Genomic DNA, 15839 nt, shown 5'->3' with positions numbered 1-15839 from the left:
ATATTTTGTTCACCTCAAACTCCATGCTGCAGTAAATAGAGTTTTTACAGCAACCTGATATATTTTCTGTGTTTAATGAACATATAACATTTTCTGAGACTTTAGTCTCATGAGTTGTAAAATAATTTCTGATGAACATAAGTGATGTTATTGAGACATATTTTATACTCTGAGTTTATTTAAAACTCATATAAATGTTGATCTCTATTTTCAATAAATAAATACGTTGTTAGTTTCTTCCATTAACATTACAGCATGAACTTCACTGGACTGTAGATCCTTGTTCCAGTCGGCAGCAGAAACTCACAGCTGCTGCACAGTGAACAGTCTGTGGTCTGACTGAGAGGTTTTTGTACGACTCTAAATCACTGTGTGAACACATAGTCACTATTTACTAAATGCACTCCCATACAGTAATAATCTCCAGCATCTTCAGCCTGAACTCCACTGATTGTCAGAGTGAACTGAGGCTCTGATCCACTGCTGCTGAAATGACTGGGAGTATCAGATTGACGGCTGCTGATTTGATAAAATAACGGTTTGGGAGGCTGTCCAGGTTTCTGCAGGTACCAACTCAGATCATTATCAACTCCTTTACTGGCTGAGCAGCTCAGAGAGACCGTCTCCCCCAACGCCGCTGACTTCACTGATGGAGACTGAGTCACAGAGGGATTACCATCTGATCCTGCAGGATGGAAAAAGTAGAAAACATTTGACCGTCTTTCATCTGAGAACAAATGAAAACAGAAGCTCGTCGTTCCTCACCTTGCAGCTGCAGCAGCAGCGTGATCAACAGAGGACTCAGTAACATCATAGCTGAGAAAAGTTTGACCGTCAGACTGCAGAGGAGCTTCTCTGAGTTTCACTTTAAACTGATCCAGGAGCAGCGAAGCACAGCAATCATTCAAAGCAGCAAACAGTCAAACAGACACCTGGTGTGTGAGGAGATGAAAGGTGAGTCAGATGCAAAATACAAGAATTAAATATTTATTTATGTATTATCTCAGCACATTTGCCTTATAAAGAATAAAAGTGAAGTTTTACAATTTGTTTTGCCTCATTGCATAAACAAAATAAATTCTGTCCATTCTCAACTAAAGGAAAAGTTTTGGATTCCTGTGTCTTTGAAAAGGTTTGCAGCTTTATTCAAGTTTGATGATTTAATTGAAGGTGTGACATATTTTGCTTCTGAGGAAAAGTCTCTGGATAAATGTGGTTCAGTTCACTAAGAAATCAATAAAAATGCAACAACCTTGTTTATTAAAAGATTAAAAGATGTACCCAACATGTCAGAAGATGTTTTTGGTAATTAGGAAACATTCAGTGGTCCACTAAAGGCCCCTGAACCTCCCTTTGGACACCCTGCCTTACGTTGTCAGTGGTTGTTTGTGTTTCGTGAAACATTTGAATCAAAACTGACGTTGTTTCTTTTACCAGATCACATTTACAAGAAAATAATCATTTTCCTAGTGAAACTTCAGAGGAAACCACTAAACTGTTCAGATAAATTCAACCTCATTTAGTTTTTAAACTTGATTCTGCAAACATTAAGGGAATATTTATATAAGTTTAATTTGATTGATCTTCCAAATTAAAATTATGATGGTAATAAAAAGCTAAAAAAGAACTATGTTGTGTTTTCTGAAACAAATGGACACAGAAACATATACATTCATAATGGATATTTTTTTGATTGTAAGAAACTATTCATATAAAAGAAATAATATTAATTGTAGTTAATTATAAAGATTTACTGCTGAGCTTCAGGCCTTGGTGAGGTTTCATCTCTGTGTTCAGTGGTCTGTATCAGAGTCTGTTCAGTTTCTGCTCTAACAGCTCAGAGTGTCTGCAGTCTGACTGAGGGAGGTTTTTGTACGGCTACTAATCACTGTGTGAACACGGTGCCACTATGGTAACTCTGACAGTAATAAACTGCAGCATCTTCAGCCTGAACTTCACTGATGGTCAAAGTGAAGGCAGAGCCGCTTCCACTGCCACTAAACCGAGCTGGAGTTCCTGACTCAAGATTATCCACCAAATATATCAGGAGCTTTGGAGGATGTCCTGCTTTCTGCTGATACCAGGACAAAACAATGTCATTGTAAACATCCTGATTTGTAGTACAGCTGATAGTGACAGTGGATCCTGGTGTAAATGTCTCCACTGCAGGTTGAGTCACAGTGATCTGAGCGCTGCATCCTGCAGACAAAAACAAATCCTTCATTTGTCAGCAGAAAGAAAGGAGAGAAAAGGCAGCACATCATGTTAGAAATGTTGCTGAGTGAATGAACCTGTAAAACAGCAGCAGGTCAGCGTCCAGATGAGGATGGTGATGAGGGTCATGGTGCTTGTTGCTTCTGCTGGCTTGACTGACAGATCTGAGTCCTGCAGTGTTGAACTCACAGGACTATAAACCTTCTCAGTTCACTGGAGGATCAGCTGACCATGCAAAGCCTCCACTCTATGGAAATCATTTCTCTGCTCTCAGCACACTCATGGCAGATTTTTATGTAACATATTATGCTTTATTAAATAACACAAACCAGAATGAAATATGTTAAAGTCAAAATAGATTTTTCACCTCTGGTTTCCTTACCAACACTCTGCACTTTTGTACAGCTCTTTGCAACTCTGTGAACACTATATCATTGTTGCCGAGTTTATTTTATCTCTATTATCTTAATTGATGATGAAGCTCTCAGAGTTCTGCTGATCAGTCTCTGAAGCACTAACTAAATTTAAAGCTAGCATGTAGCATCTTTAAAATCTTAAAATCTTTCAACATCAGATAACTCTGTGCAGGATAAGACAGAAGGCAGAACTCAGTCAAGCAGTGATGCATAAAAATCATGCAAACTGTTTTTCTCAGCACCTGTCCATGTGAAACCGAGAGAGCCATAGTTAGTTAAGAAAATATTTCAACTCCCTGAGGACCGAACCAGTTCATCTGAAAACACTTAATTCTGCTTTTTATGCAATTTCCTTAAAACAGAATACGTTTCCAATACCTTAGCTATGATGCTCTCTGGTGGCAGTCTACCTTAAACACTGTTTTTATTTATATTAATTTATGGTTTAAGCAAATTGAGTAAGCTAAGAAGAATATCCTGTCCAAAAATCTGAATTTCTTTATGAAAGTCTTGTCAAACTGTTTAAATTTAGCACATTTGAGCTCATTGATCTTGTATGAAAAACCAGCAAAGTGTCCAAAAATGATGAATAAAATATAAATATTTTTATTTTGTTCAAAAAACATTTTAAATGTCATATAAGCAATAAAGTTACTGTTTTCATGTTAACTATATTTTATAAATTTGTTTTTAAAAGAAAAAGTGATTTATCTTTAGGATAAATTTGATATTTGACATAAATGATGAGAGCTAAAAAAAAAAAGATGTTACTGGTTTCTTTGAATGGGACAACTGGTTTTTGCCAGCAACCAAGAAACAGAGTATCAAGAATTAAAAGAGATGATGAGGGGTATCCAGGGAGTCCTTGATTTGAGATTGATCAAAAATTTAAGTTAATTCGGTGATTTTTCTGCCCAAGAAAATTTTATCTTGGAACAATAATGGCTTAAAAATGTTGTGTTGTCATCATAACGTGTAAATAACCCTACAATTTATATTTATATAAAAAATTGTATTTACCTAAAATGTTTCTTGTGTTTTTATTCTTTGAAACACTTAAATGTTTCAAATCATCAAATAAATTATGATATCCGACAAAGATAACTCCAGTAAATTCAAAATTCAGGTTTTAAATTATTTAGAAATGGTTTATGTGTTTGTTTTTTATAAAGGAAAACAAAAAAGCTAATTCAAACTCACTTAGACCTATGTAAAAAAAGCAAAAAAAAAAACAGTAAGTCTACCTAAAGAGAACGTGTCGTTCTGCTCTTAGCAGCAATTACCATCAAACATGTCCTGAAAGCTGCCAATAAGTTAAGGAATTTTTTCCCACTCCTGGCATTGATCTTAGTGGTTCACTTTGTTCACTGGTTACTGCTGCAAAACCCAAGTGGAGCTGAGGTAAAGCAGGATTTCCTCCTTTAATTTTTATGCCAGAGAGCAGAATTCATGGTTTAATAGTTGTGCAACAGCTGGAGCTCCATGAAGTTCTACCAAAAACCAGGCCAGTCCAGAGTACACCCTGAACTGGCTCTCTGTGCAGGGCGTATTCTGCTTCCAACCCCATATTCACTGACTCAGATAGGCCGACTGCACAAGAGAGTATAGAGTATAAAGAATGGACGGCTGCACTTCCAAAGGTGAGTTTATTTTCATAAATTGTGATACACTGCCCCCTGCTGGCGGATCACAGTCAACACCAAATTATGTCAGAAAAACTTATCCCTCAATATCAACCCCACAAATGTATTTTCTTAAAAAGAGTTATGTGATTTGGTTTGATTTATCGCTTATAAAGTCTGAATGTTCTAATGCAGGCAAATCACAAAGTCTTTGTAAAACTTTTTCAAAGTGTAGCAAAAAGTACATTTTGATCCTTGTTTGCTTTACGGATCCAAGTGCTAGCTAGCCACAAACCCAGTAAGGTTGGTTTAGAGACAAAGAGCCAATAAAACTGAAAGACGTAATTCAATAAGGTTAAATAGTTCAACTGTTAATGAGTGAGTGTGTCAGGGTCTGGTAAAAAAAAGGCTTAAAGTTTCCAAATTCCAGCTTATGCAGTGAACCATAACAGATTCATTATTCCAGAGAAATGTTTGGTTTTTTAATCACGGCTGAACGCATTAGAAATTCAGTTGTCAGTCTAAAAGAAAAAGAAGAATCTTTAAACAGTGTTGTCACACTGCAGAGTGGTAATGGTCCAGCTGAAAATAACCTAAATCTGTATTACACAAGAAGAAAACCTCTAGTCAGCCATTTTTGAAAATGTCAAATCCATTTACAGACAAGATTAGTCTGTAAAAAAAATGGAGCAAATCCAAAAATAAAGTGTCTTCATGACTATCAAATATACAAAGATGCTAAACGAAATAAACAAATTGCAAATCTTATGAAAGAAAACATCCTGGTAATGCTTTAAATATGTTATTTAGTCAGTAGTGCATGACACTGTACTGGAAACAGTAAAAGTGCGTCATCTCAGAATACAGATAACATCTTTATTTCACAATAAACTACTAGCAGCCACTTCTTTGGAAAAACCTGTGGCTGGTAGAGGGAATGCATTGTTATAAAATAAAACAAACTTCAAGTTTTCTTGGCATTTTGAAAGTTTTAAAGCAATCCATTCAGTAGAAAGCTCAAATGTCTCATCAACTGTTTACCCAACTGTTCAACTGTATAAAAAGAAATAGTTTTCACATCCCAGATGAACTCCTGTGCTAACAAAAAAAATGGTTAAAAACACAAACATCTTGGAAAGAAGGGAATAAAAGATGGAGATGTAACTCTAGCAACAGGACAAAGTAAATAAAAAAACTCCCAGCAATTATGCAAATACACAAATAAATAAATGCTATTTTCCTGCGAGAAAAAAAAACAACTAATTTTCAGCTCCACAGTTCAGAGCAGTTCAGCATTTACTTTACATACACTGATAAGGTTAGAGACAGAAAAAAAAACATAACTTCTTACATAAACGTTAAAATGTTTGCCATCCCCTGAGAGAATGGTGCCCTGGGCAATAAGCCATAGTATGCATGTCAGAAACTACCTTTATTAATAAATGTTGAGTTTTGTTAAATTTATTCATGTTTTTTACCTTAACCCTAACCCCGTGTTTTAGACAATGAGTTTATCTGTAATCTATCTTAGACTGCTTGCTTAATTAAATAATTCATCGCCTCTGTACGGTGGCCGACTGCATCCCGCAGGCTCAAAAAAAAAAAAAAGAACCCGTTGGATCTCATCAACTGATAGGCTGAACGTTACTCTGAGCTGCGTTCTGATTGGTCCGCGGGCCGATTTCAAACTCCGCCTTCTCTGCGTCCTCGCAACTCTCTGAGGAGCCAACGGTCGGGGCGGTTGGCGTTTTTCTGCCACTTTCCGAGCAAGTTAACAACCAAAGGTCAGTAAAAAAAATAAAACCCACTTTCTTTTCTTGTTTTAGAAAGTGTCACGCGTCGGGCCCGGTGACATTCGTTTTGTTTGCAGGCTCGAGGAAAGGCAAAAATGTTTCAGCTGAAGGAGCGCTTTGTGTCGCTGCTCCACGAGAAAAACTTTGTCACGGACCAGTTGGCGATGCTGGAGCAAAAAACTGGACTGAAGAGGGAACATATCACTTTGGGTACGTTTTCCTACTGAAGAAAACTGACGTCTGAGCTTCACCGACGCCTTTCAACACACCTAAGATATGGACGAGTTTGCTTTTTGCACAGAACTGCCCAGTAAAGTCCATTGTTATCTAAATCAGCTGATAATTCGCCACAATAGCTGCAACAGGCGGCCGACATTAGTGACTAACTTGCTTTATTGCCCCTCTCAGTCTTTTATTCCAAAGTTCAATCTTTTAATCATACTATATAATTATTCTTCTAGAACCTTTTAAACTGTTGGTAACATCCCTAATGCAGTAACAGCTGGCCGCAGGGGTATTTTTATCCGTCCTAAAATACTAACTGCAGGGCAGAAATGGAAGGGGATATCCTGGGATGACATTCAGCAACAAGCTCCTCCACCCATTAGCTTTCTGGGAGTTGTGTTTTGACAGAGCTCCATTGAGTCAATATGCACAGCAGAAGTCAATATATTATGCCGACCAGACACCATAGTCGAGTTCTTTGTCTGCAGCTGCAGGAAACGTGTCAACCAGGGTGACCTACATTCAGAGCCACCATTTTTATTCAAATATTATCACACAAGGTAGGAGTTTACCAAAAAAAAAAAGTGCACAGGTATGCATTCAAATAGCCAGGTTTGAAGTTCCAGCTAATATGATTTGTGGAGGTGGCATGTGAGGTGTTGCATTATTTCCTACAGGGGTAGACAAATTTTGCATGTTGGCAAATTTTGTTTTGTAATTGTACAAACTGGAGCAACACCCCTTCTAGGATAGTAAAATTAGTTAAGAGGCTACAAATGTACAGAAATTTGTTTCCTAATTACCTCGCCTGTTGGCAATGATCTGTTTTTGGAAGCCAGACTGGGCACATAAATGTATTTTTGCCATCTTAAGAACTTTATGTCTGTATTGGTGCGCTCACCACATGGCATGCGTGCGCGTGTAGCCACAAAGAAGCAGGAAGTGAGAGTCAAACCGCACGGCAACTGAATCACTTTTGTTGGTTATCAGAGCTGCTTTTTGTCACCTAATAACGAAGAACCAAGCCATATGCTGTTCAAAACCAGCTATTTGTTGCATTTTTGTGTTGAATATGTCTAGACCAAGCTTTACAGTAAAAACAAAGAGTTTCTGAACATCTAATTGTGCCTAATCTAAAGCACTTCTGTGTCATCAGAACTACAATGTTTCATAATGTTTGGATCTACAGGAGCCAGTCATTTTATCGGTCACTTTTAAGTTGTGAAAATCCTTTTTAAGGGTTGATGGAGTTAAAATGGATGAAATGGACTTGGATTAGGCCTGATGATATCAGGCTGCCAGCTGCATTTTGTATCGCTTCATTTTCACAGTTTGCTCTCAGGCAGCAAATGCTTTTCCATTAAGTAAATGTCTGTAAAAGCTTGTAGATCACCAATTACTGTTGAGACATGATAAACTGTTGATCTTATCTAAAGAAAACCATTATGATAAACATTGCATTAATATTTAAACGCTGCACTTAGGACAAGCTTTCCCTACATATTTAAAATTACGTTGGATGATTGTTGCGAAAGTTCAGGAAACCGTTATAGAACAATTGTTTTGTGATCGTAACGCAAACAATTTTTAAAAAAGGATTTATTTATTTTTTTCAGTTTAGTTGCTAAGTGGCAGATTTATATTGCGACTGAACATCAGTAAAATAGCTTTTAGGAAGCCTCCTGTGACAAACATGCTAAGCTAGAGCCACAGTGCTACGCTCCCTCAGGCTTGATGGACCTTTTGGTTTTTATTATTTCACATTCTTTACATGTTAATCTGCTTCAGATTATATTCAGTCCTTCGTGGCCTTTTAACTTGGTGATTAGAGCATTCTAGTAATGGAAATTTGTTACTGATAAAGATATAAATTCGCATGCGTTTCTTCCACGCCTCTCACCTAACTGGCTTATAAAACAGTCATCATTGTTCTCTCCGCTTGTCACTAACCTTTGTTTAGAAAAGGATAATATACAGCTGAGTGGCTCTGTGTTTTGTCCTGCTAGCAGAAATACCTCATTAGCTTCCCTATTGAACTGTGAGATCTTTCACTTGATACACTGGGAACAATTTGGACTTATGACATGGACACTGATAAGGACTGATGTCTTTCTAGCTTCTGTCCTGCTATAGTATTTTCCCCTTCATCATGTCCAATCAGAAGAAAAGGATATTAGAAAGCAGTGAAGCATTGCTTCTTGCCTGTCACTTTAGTAATTAGAGGTGTGAAGATAAATGTACTGATAGTCTTCTTCTCTGCTGTGTCTGCAGCCAAATGTTTGACAGTTGGTACCCTTTGTTTTCCAACTTCATGTTTTTATCGCTTGTTTTAAACCGTCATTTTGGGGTTGGGCCTTTATTGTTGTTGTTTTGCTGAGCTGCAAATGTGTCTGTCATTTAAGATCTTAATCTAAACTTAGGGTTTATGAAAGATGAACCAATGTGTGTGCCCAATACCTGATCTACAAGTTTTTGTAAATATTTGACCACTTTCCAAATTCTAAGATCCATAATCGAGACTGTTCAAAATATGTCTTGATGCCATAATTTCCGGATTATTGGACACACCTGAATGTAAGCAAATTGGCACACCGTAAGCCACACCCACTAACTTTTGAAAGAAAAATGCAGCACCATTTTAAACATTAGTGAGTCCCCTCTAGAGCAAGAGTGTTTCTCGAAGTACCACTAATAACTTGGTTGTTTTGTTCAGATACGCGTGTGCCCTGAGAATGCAGACTTGCTTAACTCGATAATTTCTCAAAGGCTGCCATTATCGCCAAGTCCAGGACTTTCCATTCCAGACAAAGTTAGAAAAGTCAGAGCAATAAAATGGAGCTACCTTGCTTGACTGCAGACGCATTCCTTCCTGCTATCTGCTAAAAACGGCTCAGAGTAAAACTCAGTCCTTTGCCAATTTGATGAAATGTCTCAAAGCTGGCACAAATTACTTTTTGTTGTAGTTAGACTTTCCATTGCTGAAACGGTGAGGTACGGCCCAAACAAAAGTACAAAAAGGCAAAAGAGAAACATGCTGAGAAAAAATTACACCAACCCCCTGACGTCCCTGTGAGAAAAATGTTTATACGATGGATGGAGATGGCATTTGCTGTGAATCGATACCGTATGAATAAACTGAGATAAAATCCAACTGAATTGACTCATTCCACACGGCTGTGTAAATGTTTCAGCCTTTTCTCATTAACATCAACAGCAACAAAAAAAAACTCCAGCTGCTTTTGTTTCACTCAACAAATCTGCTTGGTTCCTGCAGACCGGAGTTCTATCTTTCCACCCTTTGTTTTGGGTTTCATCTGTATCAGAGAGATGTTCATCCCGACATTTGTGTAGCCATTTGTTTATGAACTGCAACAAACAAATGAGATGTAAAGAGCAGCCAATTGGATCACAGCCATTTATTACTAGGATCTGTGACTCCTAGTTGAGCGTTATGAGAGATGTGTGGTGCTATGAACATGTTTGGTTGTATTTTTTAATAGGCCAGGCAGTTTTACTGTAGTTCTAGATTTATTTAGAAGTATCAAAATAAAAACATCGTTTTAAATCATAACAATCGCAAACATAAGATGAGGCGCCACTGGAGAAACCAGTCAGTTATGATAGAGAAGTATCTTGGAGGTTTTTTTTATATATAATTGTACTTTTAATGACAGTTTTAGCTTGACGTTTACATTTAGACATAAGGTTTAGGTTTGAATATGTCACTGTTGTACGAGCCTATCGTAAGATGTTGAATTTTACATGCCTCATTGTAGAAACATGGAACTATAAAGCAGTCCAGAAGAACACAGCGTTTTCTGCTAAAATGATTAGAATATGAATTGCTGATTAAAAAAATATAAACATCACTTTTAAAAGCCGACTGCCTTGAAATTCTCTTTGAACACGGATTGCTTTCATTTTGTATGCAGAGTCGGATATTGGTGAGTTTTGAAATGAGCGTAGACGTTTTTGTTTGTGTTTTGGTTTTAGTTTGGTCCTAAAACCTGTTCCTGTTGGTCTCCCGTCTCGTGATGATACTTTTAACAGTGTTTGTATTATAACTGAATATCCTCTCCTCCTCCCCCATACCCCGCCCCATGCTCTCATCTTTCTCGTTTCGCAGTTGCTTTCGGTTTTATCGTGCTCTACCTCCTGTTTGGATACGGAGCCTCGCTGCTCTGCAACCTGATTGGATTCATCTACCCAGCATATTTCTCGTATGTATGTCGTCAATTTCACGTTTGTGTCAGAGCAGCGCACCACAAGCTTTTACAGATTCTTCTTTTTATAAATAAAGCCCGTCCAAATTTTTTTCTTGTCCTAATGTTTGGTTGTAAAACGGACCTTTCATGTTTAACTCGCATTACATCTGCGCACAGTGTTTATATCTGACAGAACTGTAAGAAATGCATGACTTGTTGACCTTTTAATTCCATTTTCATGAATTCATGTTTTGTATGCCAATAGTATATTCAGCCTGTTTGAGTTTCACTGCAGTAGACTCCCACACCTGGGACGCATGATAGTACTCAAAGTCCCAAGTGTTAGAAGCATCAAAATGACTGGAAATGTAAGGATAAATTCAGCTCACAACATAACTGTAGCACTTCCTGACAATAGACCAGCTGGGTTTACAGCTGAAAGTCACTTTAAAAACATTCTTCTTTTCATTTGCAACACTTCACTAAGCTTTTCACCATATAAATCTAATAAGTTTGTATAAAAAGTACCACACACTGGGTTAGAAGCATCTCTCTATTTTCCTCCTGTTTTCTCAGCATCAAGGCCATTGAGAGCACCAACAAGGACGACGACACCCAGTGGCTCACCTACTGGGTTGTTTATGGCTTTTTCAGCATTGTTGAGGCCTTCTCTGACATCTTTCTCTCCTGGTTCCCCTTTTACTATGCTGGGAAAGTAAGTTGATGCATGTCATGTCTCTCATATAAAATGCACACATGGGTTTGTGAGCATCCGTTCTGTTAGAAAGTGTGAAGCATTAACTATTTTTGAGCCCTTATTGTTGGGGAAAAACATCTAATTTCTGGAATCAGTAAACGGAGAGATGCTATATTCCGAACAGACGATGAAGAATGCAATTTAATATACCTTAAAAAGGTAAACAAACCGTTGGACACATGCTCCAACAGCATTTTTTTTTATGTGTGAAATTCAGGGTTGTATTCCGTTTTTACAGTACAGAAAAAGGCTTTACTTTTAGCTCGTGAGCTCATTGAAAGGATTATTTTGCAGAACTCCTTTTAATTTTCACAGATTAAAGGTAATTACTTCTTGTTCTGGAATTTCTAAAACTGTTAATCCCATGTCGCTATGGAAACTGTAACTTCAAAAACATCATTTGGAGGTGTGTTGGATTTTCTGGTAATGAGAAGTGAGTTGTGCTGCTCGGAGGTCCAACTCTACCCTCAGATCTGTGTTCACATCATATGATAAAACGATGGGAAAACCGTTGCCAACTAGATGAAAATACTCCTTTAATTCATGGTGCTGAAAAGTAATTTAGCTAATGTGGTTGTCATTGGGCTATAGTCACAGTCTTGTCAGTTTAGTCGTATGAATCTCTCAGTGAAGCACATTCTGCTTTTTCTGGTTGATGACACAAGACGGCGGTACTTTGTGGTAGTTTTGAATACACCACAAATTTCAAACATTATTAGTTTATTGTTTTTAATATATTTGTATAATTAAAATATTCTGATTTCAATGGTCTTAGTCTTATTTTTAAATGTGTTCTAATTGATCAATTCCTTAAAAGAAGTGAAGAATTCATGCTTATCTTCGTTCATCTCAGAGAGAACAGCTTCAGGACTTTCTACAAAGTTCAAAACTTAAGTAGAAACGTACACCAACTTCCTGAATATACAAGTCTGAAAGTCTGCTGTTGATGTTGGTGGAAAAGACACAAAGTACCAAGTTTGCAAATACTGCCCTCTTGTGGATAATTTGTATAAAAGCACTTTTAGGAACTATATCTGTTGTGGGGGAGGGAAAAAAAGCAGACAGAGGAAAGGCTACGGTTTATCTGAGATCTGTTCTGCTGTCTCCACAGTGTACGTTCCTGATCTGGTGTATGTCTCCGGTGAAGTGGAACGGCTCTGACCTGTTGTACACGCAGGTGATCCGGCCTTACTTCCTGAAACACCAGAGCGTCATGGATAACATCGTCAGTGATATAACTTCCAAGGCCAAGGACCTCAAGAACACCGTGACAAAGGAGGGTGAGTTACTAATTGCTCTCACACACATTATCTCATCTCAATAAATTATAATGCCAACAAGGTGATTTATTTTGATAGTTATATAGAGATTCACACAGTGGGTTTGTCTGTTAATATTGTTATAAACAGAACCCATGTTTCAGTTTCTCAGAAAATTATATTAAGACCAATAAAAAGACATTTGACACCTTTCCAGCAAACATTCATTGATGGCAGAGTAAACCACAAGAAGAAGCTTCCTGTTCAGAGTACTATATCCAAGCATATTAATAGAAACTTGAGTGGAAGGAAAACGGCTTAAAGCAGAAGCGATAGCCACAATTTAAGGTTGAAGAAAAGCCTGTTTGAGAGTTTTTGGGAGATTGATGAAGTCTGAACTTTGGCTAAGGAGGAAAAAAAGGACCTGTTTGGACCACTGTTTCTCAGTGGTCCAAAGTCCTCTTTTCAAGTTAAAGAAAATTTTATATTTCATTTGGAAACCAATCTACCAGTTTCTGGAGGAACAATGGAGAGGCTCAAAATCGAAGTTGCTTGAGGTCCATTGTGAAGTTTCCACAGTCGGTGACGATCCGAGGAGCCGCGGTGGTCCACTGTGTCTTTATCAAGTCCAACAGCAACGCAGCCATCTTGTGGGAACGTTTTAGAGCTTCATGCCTTGCCCTGCTGACCACTTTTATGATGCGGATTTCATTTTTCTGCAGAACTTGGCACCTGGTCCATCAGCCATAAAGACCCATACCTGGTTTAATGACCATGGTGTCACTGCTTGATTGGCCAGCAAACTTGCCTTGCCTGACCCGAACCCCAAAGAGAATCTATGGCGTATCGAGAGGAAAATGGAGGGACCAGAGGCAGAAATGTGGACGACCTAAAAGTTGCTGTTACAGAGTTGGGCTTCCTTAACTCCGCAGAGGCAGATCACCTCCATGCTGCTCTGCATTAATACAGTAGATCTTTCAAAAGGAAACAGACCTAACATTGTACATATATATATATATATGTACACAATGTGCAATATATATGCTGTGCAATATATATGCACAGCAGGGGCGCGTATAGGGGGTAAAAGTTAGGACAATTCCAAGGGCCCCCCCCACAAAGTAGTTTTATTTATATATAGAAATAGAAAAAAATGGGTTTCCTGTCAGTGTTAAATAAATCCTATTGTGCTTTATTTAATTGCTTTTAGTTGTAAACATTAAATGTTACCACTCCAGACCAAAAAGCACACATTCATATTTGCCCTGAACCCCCCCTGGATCTGCATGAAATGGTTCGTTCCTGCTTAGCGCACTTGACGGTGTTCAGCAGCAGACAGTAGAAGACCAGAACGACCAAGAAAAATTATAAAGTCAGGTTTTCAAAATGTACAGCTTTTCAAATGGTTGAGATTATCATAGTTAGCTTAGCTACAGACTAGTGTTTGTCTCAATTTCACTAGCATTTAATAAATGAAGGAGAAAGTTAACATTCATAGGTTTCACTTGTCCCTGTACCTTTTACCACACTTAGCAACAGATGAGTCAGTCAGCAGGGTTATACCAGCATATCTGGGTTATGCTGGTATAACCCAGATACCAGCATAAACCCTCAACCCCTGTCCCTGTGAAGTAGATGAGCAACACTGATCAATGACAAGCTAGTTAGCATCATTCCAGGGAGTCTATAGGGATTTCTTTGTCTCTTTGCTCTTTATGATTGTACAACAAAAACAACATATTTATTACTGACAGAAATTCAAACAATCTTTAAAATATGATCATAATAAACAGCCTCCTGTCCGAACTGGAGCCAGTCCTACCTTAGCTTGCGCTTAAATTACAGATATTGGCTGCCGCGGTTAAGTGAAATTAAAACTGCAGTATGTAACCCTTCAGACCTTTCAGTAATCTAAATGTAATAAAAAAACATTTAAGCAACCTATTTGCACACAGTATGCAGACTACATGTAAAATTCACTAGCAGTAAATACTGTTAGTGTTGGTATCGAACCAAAGAAAGCAAGGATTTAAAATTGTGATGCTTTTGATGGGTCAGACTCAAAAAATTGTACCTGTGGGTGTGGGGGGGCATTTAATTATTTGTCACAGGGTCCAAGATTCCTGGTGGTGCCCCTGTAGTGCAGTACCTTGACCTACTTTCTAGTAGGCTGACAGTTTAGATTTTATATATATATTTTTTTTATATTGGTCTTATGTAAAGTTCTGATTTTCTGAAACTGAATTTCTTTGTTTTTTATATACAAGATGTAATCCATAATAATGAAAATGAAGAAAAATAAACTTGGAAAAAAAATCAATGACTTTTTTTTTTCATTGAATAAAATAATTTTAATGTTAACTTATTTACATGTATGTCTACATTAAGCTGCAACGTGACACAGCGGACTGTAATCTCTTGCGATTTTTCTTTTTGCTCTAGCTGTCCACCAAGCTCTCAGCCATGACAAGGATGACTGAGAAGCACAGAGGATAACCTAGTGTGCATGTGAGTGAGGGCGTGTGTGTGTGTGAACGTCACCTTTTTCTGTGGTCCTCTTATGAAGATGGATGACTAACTGCCCTGCTCTTTGTGGAGTCTGTGCCTTTCCTCCTGTGAAAACAAATAAAATACTGCGCATCAACATCTATCGGTACGTTGAAGACAGTCAATGAAGCTGTGACTTTTGTTTGTGATCCGTTATGAAGACGACTGGGAGAAGCGTTTATTGAAGAATCATTTGTTTACTTGTGCGTAGCTGTGATTATAATCATTTTTTGGGCAGAAGACTAATAAATTACACTACTTTCAAGCTTTGAATTAAAATAGATCTAGCTCTACATTCATATTGAGGTTTGATTAGGAAATAAATCCAGAGGTAAATCGACAGCGTCTCAGGAACCTTTGAAGATTTTCTCTGCCTGTTGGTCTAAAGGCTCGTTGCCCTAAAATATATTTATAGACCGCCTTCTGTTGCGTTGATAATCATGTCATCTGTCTCCTTTTCTCTCCTTCATGTGCCAGACTGATCTCAGTCTGAGGTATTGGGAACATTCCCAAGCTTTGACATTAACTGGAAACCTTCTGGCTTTTAAAATGTCTTAATTTATTTTCTCACGATGATTTAAAGAAATAAAACTGGAACTCCGATGAGCTGAAACTCTGTGTGTGGTTTTATTTTTGCACTCGGTCTGCCTCATTCTGTCTGTACCACAGTGTGTGTAATTTGGACCTAATAAAATCCCATTTCACAAAGTTCATGCTCCGCTGCTTTGCTGTAATCGTTTTTCTTTTTGAAGCAGCAGTGGGTGTTGGGTATTCCACTCCCTCTGCCCCCGTCAGTGTTTT

At 37.9% G+C, this 15839-nt stretch overlaps 1 protein-coding gene across 1 annotated transcript; it reads left to right on the top strand.

The window, feature by feature from the left end:
- Positions 1-5934: 5934 nt before the first annotated feature.
- LOC102217753 (receptor expression-enhancing protein 5-like) lies at positions 5935-15651 on the top strand. The gene is made up of 6 exons (XM_014468529.2): positions 5935-6036; positions 6123-6255; positions 10397-10490; positions 11052-11190; positions 12344-12512; positions 14934-15651. The coding sequence occupies exons 2-6, from the start codon at positions 6141-6143 to the stop codon at positions 14969-14971; spliced, it is 555 nt and encodes a 184-aa protein (XP_014324015.1). The 5' UTR covers positions 5935-6036; positions 6123-6140; the 3' UTR covers positions 14972-15651.
- Positions 15652-15839: the final 188 nt, after the last annotated feature.

Source organism: Xiphophorus maculatus, chromosome 19 (genome assembly GCF_002775205.1).
Source record: "Xiphophorus maculatus strain JP 163 A chromosome 19, X_maculatus-5.0-male, whole genome shotgun sequence".
Taxonomy (NCBI): domain Eukaryota; kingdom Metazoa; phylum Chordata; class Actinopteri; order Cyprinodontiformes; family Poeciliidae; genus Xiphophorus; species Xiphophorus maculatus.
The sequence above is the reverse complement of the archived record's forward strand: the minus strand, read 5'-3'. Positions and strand labels throughout refer to the sequence as shown.